This window comes from Manihot esculenta, chromosome 12, assembly GCF_001659605.2.
Source record: "Manihot esculenta cultivar AM560-2 chromosome 12, M.esculenta_v8, whole genome shotgun sequence".
NCBI lineage: Eukaryota > Viridiplantae > Streptophyta > Magnoliopsida > Malpighiales > Euphorbiaceae > Manihot > Manihot esculenta.
In genome coordinates, this window is record NC_035172.2 from 11,700,336 (window position 1) to 11,724,707 (window position 24,372).

Genomic DNA, 24,372 nt, shown 5'->3' on the forward strand with positions numbered 1-24,372 from the left:
TTGATATTTTAAAATCATTACAAAATAATAAAATAATAATATTAAAAAAATAAATTATAATTTAATCTTCAAATTTTTAACGTAATTAATGAATCAGTCTCGGTATTTTTAAAATCGAACACTTAATCCTTACATAATCAATTCGTTCAAATTAGATATCATTTTATCTATAATTTTGTTAGTCAACCGATAAAAAAGAGAATAAATATTTTAAATATCTAAAATATCCTCTTAAAAATTTAAATTTTTTTTAATATAGGTGAAGAATTTTATATTATATAAACTACACTTTGATCTGTAAATCTTAGCGTATTCTTATAGTTTTAAAATTAAATATTTAAATATCTCTATATTTAATACATTTAAAATTATAATTTTTTCATTTATTATAGACTTTAGTTTAAAAATAGTGGATTATCAAATTTCTTTTAAAAGTATATTTTTTTTTTCTAAAATACTCTTTATAAAAGTTTAAAATCCATTTAAAGGTTACTTGGTATCAATTAAAAATAGTTGATGTTGTAAATAGTTTCTGAAAGTTTTGAAGTTAAAAGTATTGAAATATTTTATTGAATGGAAATTGAAAAACAAAAAGTTTTAAAAATTAGTTAAATTAGATATTATAGATAAAAGTTAATTGAAACTTAGGTATTTTTTCAAATAAAAAATATTTAAATTATAATAGATAATGATGGACTAGAGAGATTTAAGTATATAATTTTAAAAATTTAGGGATTGATCTATTAATTATATTAAAATTCAATGACTCAAATGTAGTTTATTCATTTAAAAAGGAGAATAAAAATATTTTTATATTTTTATCGGTAAAAATAGATGAAGAGATCTCTAATTTAGACAATCTGATTACAGAGTAATTTAAGTGTTTAATTTTAAAAATACAAAAATTATTTCATTAATTATTCTAAAATTCATAGATTAAAGTGTTTTGAACTATTTATTTTATTATTAGTGACAAGTTTAAGTATGCGTCACTAAAAGTACTATTTTTATGATTTTTTAAAGTGTGATTTTTTTTATTTGTTTTTTATTTTATTTTAGATTATAATAAAAATGTAATTTAATAGAATTAAATATTAATTATAAATTCTCAACAATTTTAATTAAATACTAATATAAGTATTAATTTTAGTTTAAATAAACATTAATATAATTATCCAATTAAATTAAATTTTTTTAAATAAAAATAAATTTGTAATTGTTATATGTACGTAAACTAAAGATATAACATATATTTCTAGAGGTTTTAGCGACACATTATAAGGACAAATAAAATTGTTTAGTAATCGCTTTATTGTTGTTGATTTTATTATTAGTGACGAATTCAAGTATGCCTCACTAGAAGTTACTGTTTTTATGATTTTTGAAATGCGATTTATTTTATTTTATTTTATATTTTAAGAAAATATAATTTAATAAAATTAAATACTAATATAAACTCCTTTATTTTTAATAAAAACTTTTCTTATAAAAAAATATTCATATAAATTCTCAACAGTTTTAATTAAGTCTATGCAATCGGGCAGTTCGAACTAAACCGAAAAAATCAAAAACTAAATTTTAAAAATATTAAAAATTGAACCAAACTGATTATTAAGATATAACCAAACTGAATTAAATTGATAAAAATCGGTTCGATTCGGTTTGGTTATATTAAAACGTGTTAGACTGCTAATTAGATTGGATAAGGGAGGGAAAGAAAGAGGTTCGGCTTGGGTTGCTAGCTGTGTTGGGTGAAGATTAATATAATTGTATATAGTAAAATTGATTAATTCGATTAATAACATTTAAATCAAATCGAAAATCGAACAATCCGAAAAATATTAATCGAATCAAATTGAATATTTCCATTAAGCGAACCGTTGAATTGAAATCAATCAGTTCGGTTCGATTTCTCGATTTGAGCTGATATATGCTCTCCCTAGTTTTAACTACATATTAATATAGGTGTTTGACGATTTTAATTTAAATAAAATATTAATATAATTATCTAATTAATAATTAAAAAAAACAAAATAAAAATAAATTTGTAATTATCTCATAGAGATAGAAGTATTTTTGGCAAAGCTAATATTCTCTCCTGTCCACACTTATATATATTATATATTGTCAAGTGAATTTCACATGAAGGTGACAATATGAGAAAGTATGCAATGGGGGCATCGAGTGACGACTAAGAGAAATGAGTACAATTTGAGGTCCATAGAGTTTAAACTAAGCAATAATCTTTTTCTAAAATCCCAACAACCCAATTTAACAATAAAACAACTCTCTTTATCCATAATGGAGCTGTGATCTTGTAGTTTTAGGACTTCTTCTCGTGCTTCAAATGCTAAATTTGAGACACTACTGGCATCAGTTGCCCACTTGTTACACAAGCCAATCTAGGAACAGACAAAGAAAGCTACTTATTTCAAACAAAACTTGACAACTATAAGAAAATATGTATTCTCATCAGAAATGTAGCCCATTAGAAAGAGAGAGAGAGAGAGAGAGAGAGAGAGATGATGATGATTATGATATGAGGGAGAAGGCAGTACTACAGTAGCAACCTCAGGTGAGATCTTCACAAGTGAGATTTTCACAAAAGCATGCATGAGCTCTTGCATGTACGCTAAGACACCAAATGGCTTAGCCACAACGAATCCTTTACAACTAAAACTAATTAAGAAACAAATTCAATTCAACGATCAAAGAACTGAAATATATTCCCTTCCAAGGGAGAAGAATGAGAGGATGTAGAGAGCAAACTGCTCTATTGGTGTTAGCAAAAAGAGCCCATTGGGCATTCCAGGCCCTGCATCTGGATGTTACAGGGTGATCTAATGAATGTGAGTTGCAGTCCTGTACTGTTTCCCACTCTGTGAACTTGTTTCTGTAATCTAATGCATCTTAGACAAATTGCTTCGTTTGATAAGGCATTATCCAAAATTTGTTAAATACTCAGATTCCCCCCTCTTATAACTCAAGATCTGCTATGATTGAAAGACTCGAAAGGATTTTGAGCAATGGGTCCGTAAATAGAGAGAATCTAAGGAGACCTTATATGGAAGTGAACTCTAGGAGGAGAAGGAGAATAATAATGATGTGAGAGATGCAATGATCCGTCATGATCAAGTAACATATATAGCTCAAACGCTGCTGATGGGAAGAAGAGAATTTATCTGAGAAGGATAATGAGGTGCCAAGGCGGCAACAGTTGGGGTTGGAGCAGAAAGAGCTGTGCTCACACTTGCACCTGCAACAAATCGAAAGCAGCGGCTAAATCATTAATATTTATAAAGAAATTATTAAAAATTAGCTGGAAGAATAATATATGTGTTCACAGACCAGCTGCCTGAGAATGTGGGATGGCATTCAGGGAAATTGGCGGGCTATAGTGCTGTGGAGGGACACCAGATGAAGCAATAATGGGATACTGGAAATGGTGCTGAGGATACTGGAAATCAAACCCTACCCCATATTGCATGTACGGGTAGAAATTTGAACTAGATTCTATGCCATTTGCCATTGTCCCATATACAAGATAATGGCTGCTTGTTCCTCCACATGAGCTATAGTAGCTCTGCATATGCAAAAGTACCATAAACCAAAGTTAATTATTATGTAGAAAATGTTGAATTTCACGATCGTTTTGAGATAGGGTAATCAGACATTTCTCAACTCAAATTTAATATGGTTTTAAAGTCTCTCTATCAAATATTGGACACTGACCAACTCGTATAGAATTTTTTTTTTTTAATCGACAAGAACAAATTATTAGAAAACTAGGTAATTATCAGTAGGAATAAGAACATACCGTGGGGCATGTGTAGTTGTGAGGGTACCTGAAATAATGTATTAATGAATCCTCAGTACACAAAAAAAACAGTCACATGCACACAGAGAAGAAAATGGAAGCATTTAGTGAGGAATCATGCATGTGAATTACTAGGCTAACTGCTTATTACCATGTGAGGTTTTCACGTGAGCATATATGCTGCTTGCACGTGACAATGGTCAAATTTGTAGCTAGTAATCATGACGCATGCATGAAGAACCACGGCAGTTTTTTTGTTTTTTATAATCTGTTTTTCTTTTTCGTAGTATAGAGTGTATAATATAATTATAATTGGATTATGCAAAATGAAATAGCTAATCCAATCTTAAATATATATAAAAATCCAACAATCGAGAATAAAAATTGAAATACTAAGAATTTCAGACATTTACAAGCAAAACACTAAATAGGCTAAGACAGTAAAGTTTTAAGCTTACATCTGTATTTGCATAAAATAATTTATATTTAAAAAATATTTCATAATAAAATAACTTATTTTTATTGTTTAATTTTACTTTAAAAATAAAATATATAAAAATATATGTTTGGGGCATAAGGGTAGTGAACTGGCAATGCACATGGGAGGTCTTTAACTAGGAGGAGAAAAGCTTACCCATATAGAGTGTAGGGGATCCCTTGTTGGATGGCATAGGGTGGAAGAGTTGGCGTAGAAGGAAAAGGTAGGGTTCCAACCCTACCATGAAATCCTGCGTGGAAAGACTTCATCACCCTAAAGTTCCTGCCCCCTCCTATACATTTCAAATCAAATAAACTCCATCAAAGTACATATATTCCAATCAGGTAATGCATAACCAGAAGGAAGGAAATTGATTCTGCCTTAACTGAGATTTGATCCAATTAAAAGTATTGCATTATCAACTCAACTACTCAGATATTGTTTCAAAAAAAAAAAAAAACTTTGATATATGATCATTTGGACTCTACTTATTGTGCATGCTATTTAAATGAGGTAATCTTTCTTTCACTGGATAATAACGAGATATAGAAATTTCTAAAAATGATGAAAAAGAGAAAGAGGAAAGAAAGAAAAAGAAAATAAAGCAAACAGAAAGTACCACGTTGTGGGGTGGAAGGTCTGGATCTTTGGACGCCCAAAGAAGCAAGATTACAGTTTGCCCTCCTTCCATCTATCACAGGCGCAGGATCCGCACAAGCTCTCCTGGCGGCTTCTGCTTCTTTAAAAGTTACCTAAAAATGGATAAATCAATCAATACTTCTCAACTTGTTCATAAAGATAATACCTTTACAGCTACAGTATAACCTTTCTTTTCTTATTAATCCTATATATAATTATTAGATCTATGAGCTAGTTCAATATGATTTAGCTGTATATATGTATTTATGATGTCAATATAATTAAAAGATTTAATACCAATGAAATTGGAAATTAGAAAAGAGAAAAACAGATGAGAACTTACAAATCCATATCCTTTGGATCTTCCAGTATTTCTGTCTATGATAACTACAGCTTCCACGATCTCTCCAAATTGTTGGAAGTATTTCTTCATCGTCTCCTTGTGGGTTTCCCATGCTAAGCCTCCAACAAACACCTTGGTGTAAGTAGCGTCTCCAAATTGACTTCCCATATTAGTCGAACTCATCTTTTCTCCTTCACAAGCTCTCTTAATTAGTTTCTTCTTCCTTTTTTCTTCTACAGTGATGATCTTCTTGGTCTCTCTTAATTTTGTGATCTAATAATCAATCTTCAAAGCGATGGAGGAGAGAGGTTTTGTTAAGTAGAGAGACCGAAGGTGATGAAATTAGCTAATACCTAGGTCAGGGATCACCGAGAGAGAGAGAGAAGAAAAGTAGGGAAAAGGTGATAAAGAGATCAAGCAGACTAGACATTACAGGGACGTGTATTATATAGCAGTTAAGTCCCCACCACTTGATTATTATTGACCACTTTCATTCCCCCCAATGGACATCAATAGCATAACATCCTAAACATTGAAAATTATATCTCGGCTGCACTTGTTGCTCAAGTGGGTTTATTTTTATTACCGTATTGACTAAGGTCAGGATTAAGCTAAATCCTGTTAATCTCAAAATTACCGTATTGACTAAGGTCAGGCTTAAGTATGGGATGGTTAGGACTACTTATGTATATTATGTATATGAGGATGAGGAAAGATGGCTGAATTGGGTCCATTAATAGTCGTAAGCATTTTGTCGATTCAGTTCAAAATCAAATCGAATCGAATAAATCAAAAATTAAAATTTTGATATTTATAAAAATCGAATCGAATTGATTTTGGTCAAAAACTAAATCAAATCAAATCAGTCCGATTCAGTTCGATTTGATCGGTTTGAACTTTTAATAAATTTTTTATTTTTTATAATTTATTTTTAATATTTTAAATTTTATTTAAATATTTTAATTTTAATATGATCTAATCTTTTTATATTATTGAAAATAATATACTATTATCACTAATCAGTTCTCAATTTTTTTTTGATTAAAATCAAATCGAATTGAAATAATTAAAAATTTTAAAATTAAAAATCGAATCGAATTAAATTAAAATAAATAAATAATTAAATTAAAATTTTAAATTAATTTGATTCAATTAATTTTTTTTATTTGGAGCAAATGATGCTGGATTGCAGTCCGTACGGAAATAATCTCATTTTGGTAGGAAAATATATAGAAAGAGAGAGAGAGTATGGGATGGTTAGGGCTACTTATGTATATGAGGAAAGATGGCTGAATTAGGTCCATTAAGAACATCTTCAGCCGCCAATGTTCCCAAGAAAAAAAAGGACCCCGAAGGTTGGCACACTCGAAACATCAAGTCAACAACTCATGTAGCCATGACAGACAAATAGAAACGTAGCACGTATTAACTTCAAAAGTGAAAGCCCACTTCTGTACGTGTGTGTATTTGTGTGCGCCTGTGCGTGTGTTTTGTTAGGTTGATCTCTTTTAATTTAGGCTTAATTACTAAAAAGTCTTAAAGTTTTTTGAATTTTAATTCATTGACTTATATTTTTTAATAAATATATCTTATATTTTTTACAATAATTTATTTTTGTTTTACTGTTAATTATATTAATTAATCTTAAATTTATTTTAAAATAGTTAATCTCTAATTTTATTCTTAGTGAGTTAAATTTTTTTATACACAAATACTGTGTAATAATTTTTATATTAATAATTAAAATTAATTAAATAATATTAGAATATTAACTATAAAATTATAATAATTTTAGAAAATATTTTATAAATCTATGATTTTGCTTAAATATATTTTTTGCTTTTTACTGTAAGGGTTGAACAAGCTAATAAGAAGCTTTAAACGTAACGACAAAAAACTCAATCTTTTTTAACTTTGGCAGATTTATCGCTATATATACAAACTATATTTAATAATTTTATAAAATATTGTTAAATTTAATTATTATTGATAATGGCAAAGTATAAATAAATTATTATTTAAAAGTATAAAATATATTTATTAAAAGAAAAATATAGGATCGATCTGCTAAGAATTAAAACTTTTGGGTGTTTTATACTAACCCTTTAATGTATTATTTAATACTATTAGAAAAACTTTTAGAACTGTAAAATTTTTTTATTAAATTTTCACTAGAGTTAATAAAATGCTCCAATTAAAGAGCCAAGCTATAATTAAACATTTTATAATAAATTTAAGAACTATCAAATAAAAAAATTTAAATATTTATGAATAATTTATATTTATATTTAATATTTTAAATTTTAAATAATAAAATTAATCTTTTTCATTTGTTATAATTATAGTTAAAGGATTAAATTAAATTTAAAAAATTAATGATAAATTATAATATAATTTTTTAAATTTTATTTCACTAATAAAATTACTTTTTAATCCCTTAGTTATAGCGTAATTAATGGATTCGTCCCTCTATTTTTAGAACCCAACACTTTCGTCCCTGAGGTTTAATTCCGTCAAAATTCAAGGTCTCTCCGTCAAAAATTTCTGTTAAGTCAATGATTTTCACCTGGTCAAAGGAAAGAGAATAAATATAATCCCAAAAATACCCTTATCAATAATAAAATGAAAAAAATACTATTTAGTCCCTATAGTATGGAAAAACTCGCTACTTAGTCTCTCAATTTTGAAAAATATATTAAAATGTCCCTAACATTTTAAAAAGTCTAGTAGTTAGTTCATCTATTAATTTTATCACTAAATATTTTACTATTTAGTCCTTATAGTTTAAAAAAAAAATTAATTAGTCCCTCAAATTATTAAAAAATTTACTAATTAGTCACTCCATATCATGGAAATTTTATATTTTTTTTATAACACTTAACGACTAAAATTAACGGAAAGACTAACTAGTAAATTTTTTAAAATATCAGAGACATTTTAATAAATTTTTAAAATGGAGAGCAGTGATCGATGACGAACAGCATCACAAAAAATATTTATATTGAGTTTTAACTTTTTATTTTTAATAATTTAAATTTTATATATTTTGATTTTTATTATTTTTGCTGAATTTGAATCTTAAATTTATTAAAATTTTTATTTGTTTATGGAGATTGAGTTTGAGATTTTCTTCCTTGAATTTTGACGAAATTAGACTTTAGGGACTAAAATGTTGAATTCAAAAAAATAGAGGGACAAATATGTTAATTATGTAATATCTTAGGGACAAAAATGTATTTTTTTCCTTCAATTCTTTGAGAGAGGGACCTATAAATTTATAGAAATTAAATTTCAGGGACTAAAGTATTGAGTTCTAGAAAGGGTAATTCGGTCATTTTTCCTATCACTAACGGCATTTTTGACGGAGGGACCTCTAATTTTGTCGAAATTAAACCTCAGGGACGAAAGCGTTGGGTTCTAAAAATAGAGGGACGAATATGTTAATTACGCTATACCTCAGGGACTAAAAAGTAATTTTCCCTTTTTATTATAACAATATTACTTTTTATTAATTCTATTATTTACTCTCTATTTTTATTTTTATATAATATCATAAATTATTAATAAAAATTTAAAATATAAAAAAATTTACAATTTAAAATTTATATTTCATTTTATTTAAAATATTATTAGTAGAAAATAAAGTTTTTTAAATATAAAAAATATTTCAATGAAATAATTTAATATATATTATTTATATGCAATATTTTATATAATATGAATTTATTTGTAATAAATATTTATACTATACTTAATATTACATATAATAAATATAAAATATATCTAATATTTTAATATAAAATTAATAATATAAAACTTTAAAAACTATATTATAATTATTATTAATTTTTTTAAATTTAATTTAATCATTTCACTATAATTATCACAAATTAAAAAGATTTAATTTTATTATTTAAAATTTAAACTATTAAATATAAATATAAATTATCATAAACATTCAGATATTTTCAATATCTCTAAATTTAAATAATAATACTTCATATTTATTAGGGAATTAAAATGAAAAGGCTGCGCATAGAAATAAAAGCAAGAGGATTATAAAATTAGGGTGAATTACGATTTTAATTTTGAATTTTACCATGAAGATGTTTTTTTTAGATTTTTGGAAACTAATCAAATTAACTTTATAATTCTTTTTTTTTTTATAAAAGATTTGAAAGTTTATTAATAAGCAAATAAATTTAGTACAAATTTTCTCGTTGGAGGATTAATAAAAGCATAACAAATTTATTAGATTTGATTAATGGAGATACTCTTTTCTAATTGTATTGAAATATTTATTCCCAACTAAGCGGAGATTTATAATCAGATTTTTTTATTAATTAAAATAATAAATTTATTTCTCGATAAATGGAGAATTATAATAAAAAATTTTAAAAAGAAATTTATAATTTATGCATGAAGTTATAGTAATTAGGGGTGAGCATTCGGTCGGTTCGGTTCAAAACCGAACCGAACCGAATAAACCGAAAATCGAAATTTTAGTTTTTATGAAAACCGAACCGAACCGATTTTGGTCAGAAACCGAACCGAACCGAACCGGTCTGATTCGGTTCGGTTCGGTTCGGTTTGATCGGTTTCGATTTTTAATATTTTTTTAATTTTTTACTCTTTATTTTTAGTATATTAAAATTTAATTAAAATATTTTAATTTTAATATAATTTAATTTCTCTATATTATTGAAAAAATATATTATTATCTCTAATCGGTTCGGTTCGGTTTTTTCGGTTTTTTTCTGATCAAAACCAAACCGAACCAAAATAACCGGAATTTTTGAAATTTAAAACCGAACCGAACCGAAATGTATAAAAAATCGAACCAAATTTTCAAATCGATTCGATTCGGTCGGTTTTTTCGATTTGAACCGAATTCTGCTCGGCCCTAATAGTAATTACTAATTACTGTAACAAGTCATGTAGGACTGATCGTTTAAAATTCAAAACTAATTGGTGGCAATTTTGAAGTTGTGAAACATCTATCAAGTGCCAGGGAACATCTTGATTAATTTCTTTAAAACAATGTGCCTTTGATATTGCTTGATACCAAACCCTTTCACTTTTTGCATTGCATGATTATTATTAAGAAAAGAAAAAAGAAAAAGAAGAAAAAAAAAAAAAAAAAAGAAAGAAAGAAGCTTTCTTGTCGGAGTGTGAGCTTCATAATTGGCCATAACGTCAAACCAAGAGAATTCGGTAGGGAAATGGACATGTGAATGGGTCGACACAAACAAAGAAAAAGATATTTTATTTGAGTAGGTATAGGGAGCTCAAGCTCATGAAAAATTTGTGGAATAATTATTAAATTAAATATTTGTATTATATTAAAGTATTAATTATGTATCTTTTAATTGATTTTTAGGGATTTTGATATAAATATTTAATGTAACATTTTTAAACTTAGCCTCCGTTTCATTTGGGGAATATAATTTGTATTATTTTCTATGAAAAATATTTTTGTGAAAGATAGGTTTCAATGAGATCATTTATTTTTTATTAATTAATTTTAATTTAAAAAATAAAATTTATTAGTAAATTTATAATATAGAGATTTTAATAAGAATTTTAAAATATGAAAAATATTTTTTTCAAAAAGAAATTATTTTTCTTAAAATAATTTACTTTTGTTTTGAATAGAAAAATATTTTCCGGTAATTAAATTTTTGATAATCTCGAATGTAAAAAAATACTAAATATTTTTTTTCTTACAAAATATTTTTTTTAAAACAAACGGAGCCTTATTTTTATATTAAATTGAATATATATCACTATAAGGTTTTTTTTAAGTATTAAATTAAATATTTGTATTATATTCACCTATTAATTATAGCCCATGAAAAATTAATTTTTTTTACTAATTTAAAATTTTAAAAATTGATAAAATTGTCTAAAATTATAAAATTTGTTACAATTATATCCCACATGAAAACTTAAATTGGAGAGAGTATGTCTTGATGATGTGGCAAGATAATGTGAATTATTTTATTATACTCATATGCCATATGTCATGTAGATAAATATTATTAAAAAAATATTAAAATTTTATTTTATAATTTAATTTAAAATTTAAAAAATTAATGTTATTTAACTCAAAATCTCTAAATTTAATTCTGTCCAATTTGGTGTAAAAAATTACTTATTTAACTTCTTTTTATTTGTCACTAGTTCCAACATAAATTGTAATAAATCTCATATTTATTCATTTCCTACTTTTTAAATATTTTATTAGGTGTTCATCACAATAAATTTCACTATATTCGTTATAAAAACTCATATCCATATAATAAAAAATAAAAGTTGTAGTTTTACTATTTACAATTATACTATTAATATTCTATTACTGCTTAATAGTATAAGTCAGCACTTGAAAACATAAGTACAGATATTGCATTAAGAATAGACATTATTAAAATTAAAAAAATTAAGAGAAACAGAACTAAAAAAATAGAAAGAAGTCCTATTAAAATTTCTTGTACCAAATAGATGGAAATAAAGTATAATAAAAGAATTTTAGAGATTTAATAGTGAAAAAAGATAAATTTAGAGATTTTGAGTTGAATTATATTAATTTTTAAAGTTTTAAATTAAATAGCTAAAAATTTTAGATTTATTATATTAATAACATTTATTTACATGGTATATAAATATAATAAAATAATCCACATCATTTTATCACATCAGCAAGACACGATCTCTCCAATTCAATTTTAAATTTGGATATAATTACAATAAAATTTATAATTTTAAATAATTTTATCAACTTTTTAAAGTTTTAGATTAAATTGTAAAATAGCAAAATGTTTTGGATTTTTCATATAAATAAATAGCTCTTAATTATATATTTAATTAATTTTTAAAGATTTCGATATAAATATTTAATATAATAATTTTTAAATTTATTTTTATATGAGATTGAATTTGTATCACTATAAAATTTTGGAAAAATTACTTTTTAGTCCCTGAGATTTAACGTAATTAACACTTCTGTCCCTCTATTTTGACGACCCAACACTTAAATTCCTCACTTTTGTGCAAAATAGCCGTTTGGGACACGTGAATTGACAAAATTAACCCTCACTAAAAATCTCGCTATTTCAAAATCACAAAACCCAAACCCAAATGCATCTTCTTCTTCTTCTTCTTCTTCTTCCTACCATTTCTGCAACTTTTTCTTCTTCCTACCTTTTCTGCAACTTCTTCTTCTTCTTCTTCTTCTTCTTCTTCTTCCTACCCTTTCTGCAACTTTTTCTTCTTCCTACCTTTTCTGCAACTTCTTCTTCTTCTTCTTCTTCTTCTTCTTCTTCTTCCTACTCTTTCTGCAACCGGAAAAAACATGAAAGAGAAAAAAAATAGGGATTTCACATTGAGAGAAGGGTATTTTTGAAAAAAAATATCACCTCTCACCTTTGACTCTTTGACCAAACAGTTTAAATGGACGGAAGGACTACGAATTTGGACAGAAGAGAAAGTGAGGGACTTAAGTATTGGGTCGCCAAAATAGAGGGACAGAAATGTTAATTACGTTAACCTCAGGGACTCAAAAGTAATTTTTCCTAAAATTTTTGCAAATTATTAACATATTTTTCTATTAGTAATTCAATACAAACATGTTAGTAACTAATTCACCAATGATTATCGATGGATTTAGGTCTATTACTACGTATCTTTTTGATAGTCTTTTACTAATAGGTTTCGGTCGATGGTAATTTACCAAAAGATTAGCAATGAAAAATTTATTGATATCTATTAATAAATTGATAAAAGTAAAAATAAAAAGAAATAAAAATTTACATCCATCAGTAAATTTAGCAATGAATTTAAATTTTTGATAATTTTAAAATATATATAAAAAATTAACATTAAGATAATAAATTTGAGAGAATTATTCTTTTCGTTTCTAAAATATAATATAATTAATAGATTTTTCACTCTATTTTCATAAGTGAAAACTTTAGCCCCTGATAAATTAGTCCGTCTAAAACTCCTTCGTCCACTTATTTGTTAGGTCAATGTGTCCGACGTGGTTAAAGGTAAAAGGTGAGCTTTGTTTTTTCAAAATGCTTTTATGAGTGTGGTGATTAAAAATGGACTCAATTATGGTAAAATGAAGGCACAATATTGCTAACACTACTATAAATAGGTCTAAGAGAGCATCATTAAATTATTGCCTTATATACTTTAACCGTAACTATAGATTAATAACAATACCATTGAAATTCATTGTATCTGCCTCCATTATTGAGTATAAAGCATTAATTTATTTACCTTTTAGTAACGGATAAAAAGCGTGACTAAAATTATAATTTTATTAAATATAAAATTATAATTTTATTAAATATAAAATAAATATTTTGCTAAACCATATTATTATATACAATAAAAAATAAATTTTATTTGTAATAATTTTAAACTGTTGTCAAATTATTGTCTTGGAGTATTAAGATAACAATTTCATTACCGCTGCTAAAATACCATTGCCTAAAATTTAAAATGTAGTAGTGTAAAAACTATAACATCTCTTACTGTGTCTATATACTTTTTTTGTGATTTCAAAACTGATATATGTGTAATTATCAACTTATTAGATTACTTATGTGAATTTCATAATGTAATTTAGTTATATATGAAAGATTTTGAGCTACAATTTTGGCAAACTTTCTTCTATTTTGTCAACATCCTAACCTATAAAATATATGAAAAAATATATTTATAATTATACTCTCATCTGTCATTGGATGTCACATGATCCATTAGTTTATTAAACATTTCAAAATATTAACATTTCTCATTCTTCTGTAGTTATAATTTATATGCATAGATTTAGCTTTTTTGGATGCATACATGATTACATTACTTTAATTTACATAATTGTTACAACATATCCTATTAAATATATATATGCCAAAATATAACTATACAATGACTCAGAGACTCTACACAACCAGTTATGATAAAGGTTTTATTGCATAATACTAATCTCTAGTTTGCTTTGCATTGATTATTTTATTTTCAACTTGCATGAGATAAAAATCAATACGCTGAACTTATATCTAGTGGGTAATTACAAACAAATAATTGTGTACATAATGAGGTAATACCAGTATCAAAACTAATTGTATACTTAATGAAACAAAGTAATACCAGTGCCAAATTAACCATGGGAGATAAGGCTAAAACTTTGTAGTAGGATGGAAAACCTTATTTTGCATGCATATGTATGCATAATCAATTGTTTGAAGGACTTAAAACTTGAAAATCTAAGATGGATTGGTAACATTACCTTTGAATAGTTTGCATAAGTGGTGCTAACATTGGTGGATTTGTTAGGTATTGCTTGATCTTCTTGCAGGCTATTTAACACTCATCATTCAATTCAATCAGCTGATTCTTCCTTATTAGCTTGAAGATCGGCTTCCAGATAGTGGTGAGCCTAGCTATGAACCTATTAATGTACTGAATCTTCATAAGGAACCATCAAACTTCTTTCTCGATGCGCAATGGTAGCATATCTACTATGGCTTTAACCTTATTAGGATCACTTCTATCCCCTTCTTATTGATTAGATGACCCAATAGATTACGTGAGTTAACCCTAAAAATGCATTTATTCATATTGAACCTGAGCTTGCACTACACAGTTTCTGTAAGAACTTTTCCAAAGCTTTAAAGTGACCTTCCCTAGTAGCTGAGTTGACAACCATGTCATCCACATACACCTCCATCTCCTTGTAGATCATGTCATAAAAGAGCATGGTTGCCATTTTCTAATATTCACTCTTACCTTCTTCAAACTAAAGGGAACTACCTTGTAATAATAGGTCCCCCATTCAGTGAAAATAATGGGGAGCAAAGCCCAGTATACTATGCTAGCTAGGTATTGAAGGGGGCAGAGTTGAACTACCCTCCCTTCGAAAAGTTGGCATTCACAATTCTAATATCAGCCACAAAGCTACGATCATACTTCAAGCCACATACCATAGAAGTCAGAATAAATTACCCTTTGCGAAAGGTTCTACACAGGCCAGAGTTATCAGGGCGGCTACCCATCTGAGAGTACTATTGTCGGCCTATGATATCAGGTGCTAGCCGACTTTGTTGCAGAGATGACTCCACTGTTAGAACCTTCAGGGTCCTCAGAGGAGAACATAGAGGAATGGAAGTTCTGGGTAGATGAAGCTTGTGAAGCTGGGAGTTCAAGAATCGAGATCCTTAGATAGGGATAAATCTTTGATATGCGGCCAAACTCGCCTTCAATGTCACTAATAATGTAGCCGAATATGGGGCTATAATAATGGCCCTAAAAATAATCAAGAAATTAGGTATATAAAAATTCATTATTTTTAGTAACTCATAATTGGTTGTTAACCAATCCTAGGGACAATTCAGAGTCTAAGAACCGAACCTTATTAAATACAAAGAGAAGATACGATCCTTGATGGATAGGATTAAAGATAAGTGGGGCAGCTGCGAATTTTGCCAGGTGGCCAGAGGTAACAACGAAAAGGCGAATCTTCTAGCCATGATGACAACAATGGGTGAACAACACTTGAATCAACCATTTCAATTCAAGGAATTGTACACTTTAGCAATGAAAGTGGAAGAGTCCTTTCCTATAGAAGAAGGGGAATCATGGATGAAGCCAGTATACAAGTTTTTGATACAAGATGATCTTCTAGCTGATGAATTATCAGCCAACCAGGTAATAAGGAAGTCTTCTAAATACGCACTAATTGATAGTTGGTTGTACAGGAGGTCCTCGACACATCCATAGTTACGGTGTATTACCAATGAAGAAGCCTAGGAAATCTTAAGGGATATCTATGAAGGTGATTACGGAAGCCACGAGGGAGCCTGAACAATCGCTCAAAAAGAATTTAGACAAGGATACTAATGGCCGACGATAATGAAAGACGTGAAGTAGCTTATCTAGAGGTGTCAAAGATGCCAAGTACATGCAAACATCTCAAGGACTCCAGAAGAAATGCAAGCGGCCATCGGAAGTCCCTAGCCTTTATTTTAGTGGGGGGATAGACATCCTTGGTCCGTTCCCTAAGGTAATCGGGTCAAGAAAGTTTGTGATCATGGTGGTAGATCAGTTCAGCAAATGGGTAGAGGCTGAGGCAGTATAGTCCATCACTACCCAATAAGCGATTTTCTTCGTTAGCAAAAGCATATTCACTCGATTCAAAATACCAAAGATAGTAATCATCAATAATGAAACTCAGTTTGCAAGCTCCAAATTCAAAGACTTTTGCAAGAAATGGGAAATTGACTTAAAGTTCAACTCAACCTATCACCCCCAAACCAATGGTATGACTAAGGTGACAAACAGGACTATCCTATGGGGCCTAAAGAAAAGACTTGACCAAGCCAAGGGTAACTGGCCTGAGGAGTTACCCCATATATTATGGGCATACAAAACCACCCCCCGAACAACTGCAGGAGAAATGCCCTTTTCTCTCTTATATATGGAGTCGAGGCAGTCATTCCTATGAAAATTCAAGTAGGCAGCTTTAGGACACAATACCTTGAGATATCAGGAAATCCTAAAGAAATGCAATTCAATTTTGACCAAGCATAATTTCTATGAGAAAAGGCCACAATCAGAATGGCGGTTTACAGAAACAAGATGTCCAGAATGTTCAACAGTAAGGTTAGGCCACGCGCTTTCAACATAGGGGATCGAGTCCTTAAAAGAACAGATATAACGGGTGCCAGCGCAGGTTCTGGTAAGTTGGGCGAGAATTGAAAAGGATCGTTCAGGGTCTCAAAGATTATTTGTCCAGGGTCATATAAGCTAGCCAAGTTAGATGGTCAAATCATGTCTCATTCTTGGAACCTCTGTAATCTGAGAATGTTTTATCAATAACACATTAACAAGGTATATTTTCATATGTGGTGTTCTTCAGTAAACAGGAATGATGGGATTGCCTCCCTTGAAGAGTGACTAAACAAGATTGCAAGGCGATTTTCTGCCAGACCATTTGGGCATTGGTTTCACTATGCAAGGCCACAAGGTAATTTTCATCAAGTTAGGCCATAAGGCAGTTTTTGCCATGCTATTCGGGCATTGGTCCCACTAAACAAGGTCGCAAGGTGGTATCCGCTAGACTATTCAGGTGTTGGCCCACTAAGCAAGGTCATAAGGCAGTTTTTGTCAGGCCATTCTAGCGTTGGTCCCACTAAATAAGGTCGCAAGGCAATATCAACCAAACTATTCGGGCATTGGTCCCACTAAGCAAGGCCATAAGGCGGTATACACCAGATCATTCGGTCGTTGGTCCCACTAAGCAAGGCCATAAAGCAGTTTTCGCTAGGCCATTCAGGCGTTAGTTCCACTAAACAAGGTCACAAGATGGTATCAAGCAGACCATTCAGGCGTTGGTCCCACTAAGCAAGGCCACAAGGCAATTTTTGCTAGGCCAGGCCATAAGGTAGTTTTCACTAGATCATTCAGGCGTTGATCCCACTACACAACGCCACAAGGCAGTTTTTGCTAGGCTAGGCCACGAGGCGACTTTGCCAGACCATGAATTTAGACGTTGGCCCCATTAATCGAGTCATCTACACTAGATAGCTGGAAAGGCAGATATACTAGCCCCCCAAAAGACAAATGATGAAGGTGTTATACAAAGAACTAGATCGGGTGAAAGATTCTTATTAACAAATCCCCCCATGCATTTTACGACGGAAGGACGGCAGTCTGCCGGGCCACAGGTCCAGTTATTAATCCTATTTTTCAGTAAATTTTCTAAAAGGTATTTTATGACTAAACAAATATTAAAGAAACTATGCTTTAGCCTTTTTCGTTTGGCAAAAATGATGGCAATAAAGGAAACACATAAAAGCATACGAAATATATATTTTCATTACAAAATATCGCAAAGAGTAAAAAATGGACTTGAGTAAAGTCTCTATTGTATTAAAAGTCTCTATTACATCAGAATCCTTAAAATCTATCCCACCCTATGGGAGAGAGTCATCTGAAAGGTCATGAGAAGAGTTGTCTCTCCAACTATCTTCCTAGCCTTGCCTTCAGAATCAATCTTATACAAACTAGCCCCTGCCCCAGGGGTTGTAGCATCGAAAAGCCGCTATAGTCAGATTGATTGCAATCCTCATTGTAATACCCGGCTAGACTCCAGCATCGGAATTCCAACTTTCCGATGGAATCTCCGTTAGAATCTGGAAGCTCGGATGTCGGAACATCCTAGAAGGGTAAGATATGCTTTTACAAAATGATTTTTATGATTTTAATGATTAGTTTTGAGTTAAAGTTTTAAAAGAAGAAAAGAAAATGCTTTGGAGGGAAAAGCCAGGTTCGGCCGCCGAACCTCATGTTCGGCCGCCGAACATGGTGCAGTTGTGGAAGCTCTTTTGGCCCCCGAAAGTGGTCTGGCCAGCCACCTATAAAAGGCCCCTTGTCCGAAAATGGGCGAGTTTTCTCTCTCCATTTTCAGGCATAGGTGAGATTCTGCCCTTCCATAGTTAAGTTTATGTTTTTCCTTCAATCCTTCAAGATTTTTATAAGTATTTGCTTGGTTTTGAAGATTTTAAGCTAAAATCGAAGTTTTTAAGGTTGGAGACCTCCGGAGCTCGTTTCCTCCTCATCTCTAAGTTCGGATCACATCTACTCTCGATCTTCAAGAGGTAAGTGTAGATCCTCATCTTCTTTTATATTTTAAGTAAGTTTTATTAAGGGTTAGGGGTGAATAATGCATGTTTTGGTTAGATCTAAAATGTTAGGGTTTATATTACCCTTTATGCTTACTATGATGTTTATATGTTGTTTGTTGGAGTTTAGGCTAGTTTTATGCCCCTTATGCATGATGAAATGTGTATGCATGTTTTAGAATAGTTGGATATGTATTTTGGAGAGTTTTGATGGCTTGGGCATGATGGCAGAATCGGGTTCTGCCACCCAGAAGGACCCAGGTTCGGCCGTCGAACCTACTAGGGAAGGCAGTTTTGGCCGCCTAAACTCACCCCCGAAAGTTGGACTTTCTGCTCTGGAAGGGAGTTTCGGTCGATGAACTTGCCCCCGAAGGTTAGTGACTTTTGGATCTGTGAAGGCCTTTGTCTGCCGAACCCTGCCCCCAAAAGTGTCTGACTTTTGGATCTGTAGGGGCTTTCGGCCGCCGAACCTACCGCCGAAAGTCCCCTGCCCAGCCTTCCTTTGCTTGTTTTCTATGCATGTTTTATGGTGTTTTAGGGGGTTTTTGGAGAGATGTTTAGAGTATGTTTGGTCCCTCATTTGAGTCTACCTGTGTAGGATCGGACCCGAGGAACCGAGGAGGCCAGTAGTGAGATTGCTGTTCTAGTGTCAGCCAGAGGTGAGTAGAACTAAACTATTCTATTTTATTCAAAGTAATCAACTTCTAAGCATGTTCATGCATCATGAATACCATGTTATGTAATAGGATGTTTGCATTAGAAATTCATGAATATGACGCATTGCATTATTTACTGTTGATGTGGATGGATATTGCATGACCCACTAGCCCTCGATATGATATGATGTGATATGATATGATACGGAAAGACCAGGGTTGCCCATTCTACGCCCCTAGCACGATTTAAGGGAAAGACCAGGGTTGCCCATTCTACGCCCCTGGCACAGTTGGACATGTTATGTTATGTTTAAAAGGAAGTCTTGAGGAGCTCCGTCAAGGGCCGGGCATTAATTGGACATGTAGAGGGTTACTGGTGACAAGTCCATCCTTGATGTGTATTGTTTGTGCTGTGATGCATTTCATGAAAGCATATGTTTAATTAAATTGTTTTTACTATTCTGCTCACTGGGATTTTGTAGCTCACCCCTTTTCCCTAACCCCCAGGTTTGTAGGTCAGAGATAGCGCGGGAAGTCGACAAGGTTGATGGTTTATGTTATGTAATAGATTAGTAGTGGACATGTAATGTATTGTGGATTAGTATTGTGATTGGCCCTAATGTCAGTTGTAATCCCTTTTGTACATGATCTTTATGCAAAATGTTTTATGTTTATGATATGTTGAACCAAATGAGGCATGTATGTTGATCATACTGGAGCATTTGATGAGGGCTCTAGTATGGATTTTATATTTAAGTTTATGATACATGCACAGGTTGAACTTGGTTTTATGGAAAGTTTAAGTTTTTATGTAAATGTGTGATCATGTATGGGATTCTATCAGGTATGACAGGTTGTATGTTAGGCTTGCTACGAGTTCCGGCGACCTTAAGTCGACCTGAATCCTAGCGCCTGTAGCAGTCCGATTTCCGGGTCGTTACAGAGTGGTATCAGAGCCCTAGGTTCATATGGTCGGACCTAGAGAGTGTCGGACTCATAGATGTTATAGAAGGGCAAGCACAATAGGAAAAATCATGTCCACTAGGATAGAATGTAGAGTCCTGTCTTGATGATGATGTGAAATGCCATGATCATATGCATGTGCATTGATGATATGCTATGTGTGATGTGGGTTCATGTGTTTCCACATGAACCATATGATGCTAATGCTATGTGTTGAATGTTGTTTTTCAGAAAACAGAATGCGAGGCACTCGTCGATCTACACGATTGACTGGTGTAATACTCGGCTAGACCCCGGCATCGAAACTCCTATTTTCCGGCAGAATCTCGGTTGGAATCTGGGATTCAAGGATGTCGGAGCCTTCCATAAGGGTAAAATAGAGGTTTTTCACAATATTCTTCCATGTTTTTATGTTTTTTATTAAGAAAGTTGAGGTTTGAAAAGGAAAAGACTAAGGAGGCAATTACCAGGTTCGGCTGCCGAAGGTGAAGTTCGGCCGCCGAAAGTTGCATGGTTTTGTTGCCCCCGAATCCCCACTTCGGCTGCCGAAAGTGGTGGAGGTTTGCATGCAGCTTTGGCCACCGAAGGAGAGTCGGCTGACCACCTATAAAAGCCTTGTTGACCGAAAATGGAGGGTGTTTGAGCTCTCTTTTTGGTCAGAGGTAGGTTTTGTCCTCCTTTGGTTGTTTTCATCTTGTTCTTTCAAATCATGCAAGTTTTAATGAGTTTTTAACTTGGTTTTTGAAGTTTTGAGCAAAAGAAGGCAAAGGTGAAAGATTTGGTAAATTTGGATATTTTTCCTCCACATCTCCGAAAAAGGACCATCGATCCTCTCGTTCTTCAAGAGGTAAGCATGGATCCTCACCTCCCCTTATGTTTAAGCATGTTTTAAAGGGTTTAAAAGAGTTTTATGGCATGTTATAGAGTAGATCTTGAAGTGGAGTATATTATTGATTATGTGCTATGTGTGTTGCTATGATGTTGTTGGAGGAGTTTGAACTAGTTTTTAAGCTCCTTTATGCATGGAAAAGGGTATATGCATGTTATAGAAAGTTGGTATGCATGTTTTGGGTGTTTTTAGGTTTTGGAAGGCTGAATATGCATGTTTGACCCGAGTTTTGCCTTCTGGGCAAAACTTAGGTTCGGCCGCCGAACCCCTTAAGGAGGCTGTTTTGGCCGCCTAACCTTGCCCCTGAAAGTTGAGACTTTCGTCTCTGGAGGGAAGGTTCGGCCGCTGAACATGCCGCTGAAGGTGGGTGACTTTCGGCTCTGGAAGGTCTTTCAGCCCCCGAACCTTACCCCCGAAAGTTTGGACTTTCGGATCTGGAGGGACTTTCGGCCGCCGAAGGTGCCGCCGAAAGTGCATGAGTTTCGGCTCTGGAGGGGCTTTCGGCAGCCGAACTTGCCGCCGAAAGTGCCTTGTCCAGCCTTCTTTTGCCCATTTTTCCATGCATGTTTATGATGTTTTAGGGGGTTTTTGGGGAGATGTTTATAGCTATGTTAGAGTATGTTTGGTCCTCATTTGAGTCCACCTGTGTAGGTGCGGACCCGAGGAACCAGGGAGGCCCACAGAGTTAGAGTTACAGAGACTGTTCATCAGTTGACAAAGGTGAGTGGAACTGAACTATGTTTTTCAATTAATGAAAGCTTTTAACATGATTCATGCATCATAAATGCCATGTTATATTAGGGTGTATTGTATTATAGTAGTGTTCACGAAGATGACGCATTGCATTATTACTTGTTGATGAGGACGGACACAGAGTAGGACCCTTTAGCCCTCTGATGTTTATGTTTATGTAATAGAAGTCCTGAGGAGCCCTTTGAGGGCCGGGCACAAAATATGCATGTAACAGAAGTCCTGAGGAGCTCCTTTGAGGGCCGGACACAGAACAGAGGGATTTTTGGGTCAGTCCGTCCGTGATGTGATTTGTTTGTGATGTGATGCATTTCATGATAGCATGTTTTAAATGTTTTTTTTATTGTTCTGCTCACTAGGCTCTAGTAGCTCACCCCTCTCCCTAACCCCATGTTTTCAGGGCCATAAAGAAGGCAGAGGAACAACAAGGGTAAAGTCTAAGTGTAATAGTATAAAGTAGTGGACATGTAATGTAAAGAGATAATGTAAAGTCATGTAATGTATATTGAGATAGTATTGTGCTTGGCCCGAGAGTATGTTTAATCCTTTTTGTACATGATCAGTATGTAATGTTTTTATGATATATGATGATGACCCATCTAGAGCATTTGATGAGGGCTCTAGCATGTGGTTTTATGTTTACAGAGTTAGTGCATGCATGCAGGTCAAGCTTGGTAATGATAAAATTCAGAATTTTTATGGAAATGTATGATCATGTATGGGATTTATCAAGTATTCAGAGTTCATAGTAGGCTTGCTACGGGTTCCGGCAACCTTAAGTCGATTTGAATCCTAGCGCCGGTAGCGGTCTGGTTTCCGGGTCGTTACAACTGGAGTCCCACCAGAGAATAAGGGCATGGATGCCCTTCCACCTGCTCTGCCAAGGGCAAGGTCAAGTAGATCAAGCAGAGAAGGAACGTTAAGGGACCCTAGAAGGTCTTTTGATGTGAATAGGAGGAGAACAGATCCAGGTAGGATATCAGCAGATGTGAGGGAATCTGTGGATGATGACCAGAGAAGAGATGGTAGTTTGGGCATGAGTATGTCAGAAGAGGGTACGGAAGAGTCCCAAGGAGGCGCTTAGGCCTCGAGTTTTGCTCACCCACCACAGTACCAACCCTATCCACAGGGCCCAGGGTATTCGATGGGGGGTACATCGGATTACTCCAGTTACAACCCATATCCCTCATTCATGCCCTATCCTCCCTTTTACCCACCATATCCACAGTACCCCATGTTTCCACCCTCACCCTTCTATCCAAATACAGCAAACCCTAACCCAGGGAATGCTGCACCTCCTCCTCCACCAGCAGAACCATTAATCCCTGGAATCCAAACACCCAAACCTAGCTCATCTGTGGGGAGAAAAGTAAAGATGACAGATTATCTAAAGCTGGATGCTCCTAAGTTCAAAACAGGAGATGATCCGTTTGAGTACCTCAAAACGGTGAAGATGATAACAGATGAACTAGGAGCCAGTGATAGCAGAGCCATTCAAATGGCGGGGTTCACATTGAAATGCAAGAAAGCAAGGGAATGGTTCAAGAACTATATGGACCCGAGGCTGGATGTAACGACCCCAAAACTGACCGTCACCGGCGCTAGGATTCAGGTCGGCTTAAGGCCGCCAGAACCCGTAGCAAGCCTGCTATACTCTCTGTGTACCTGTAAATCCCATACATGATCATATATTTTTCTGTGAAAATAAAAACTCTTTTCTCTGTACCAAGGCTTAACCTGTGCATGCACTATCTCTGTACTCTGTACCCCTGACTAGAGCTTACTCTAGATGGGTTATCTCATACCTGTTAAGCCTGGTTTTTCACATACTCTGTAAAACATATACATATATACAGATCATGTACTCAACAAAAGATTTACAATACAAACATTACTAAGTCAAGCACAATTCTAACTTTAAACACAACTGGTACATCTCTTTAATATTACATGTCCACTCTAAGCTATTACACAACTCTTCTCTTTTTCTGATACTCTTCTGGTCTTCCCCTGTACACTGTACACTGTACACTGAACCTGCAAGACTGGGATTAAGGGAGTGGGATGAGCTCTATAGCCCAGTGAGTAGAACAGTAAAACAAGTCATTAAAACATGAACTTATGAAATGCGTCATATCACAGACAA

General features: G+C 32.4%; 1 protein-coding gene across 1 annotated transcript; it reads right to left on the minus strand.

Annotated features, from left to right (window-relative positions):
• Positions 1 to 2,157: 2,157 nt before the first annotated feature.
• Positions 2,158 to 5,704, minus strand: LOC110627263 (probable RNA-binding protein ARP1). Its single transcript, XM_021773510.2, has 6 exons — positions 5,278 to 5,704; positions 4,915 to 5,047; positions 4,452 to 4,587; positions 3,818 to 3,845; positions 3,349 to 3,583; positions 2,158 to 3,256 (listed from the first exon to the last, which is right to left on the minus strand). The coding sequence occupies exons 1-6, from the start codon at positions 5,458 to 5,460 to the stop codon at positions 3,150 to 3,152; spliced, it is 822 nt and encodes a 273-aa protein (XP_021629202.1). The 5' UTR covers positions 5,461 to 5,704; the 3' UTR covers positions 2,158 to 3,149.
• Between the last annotated feature and the right edge of the window lie 18,668 nt (positions 5,705 to 24,372).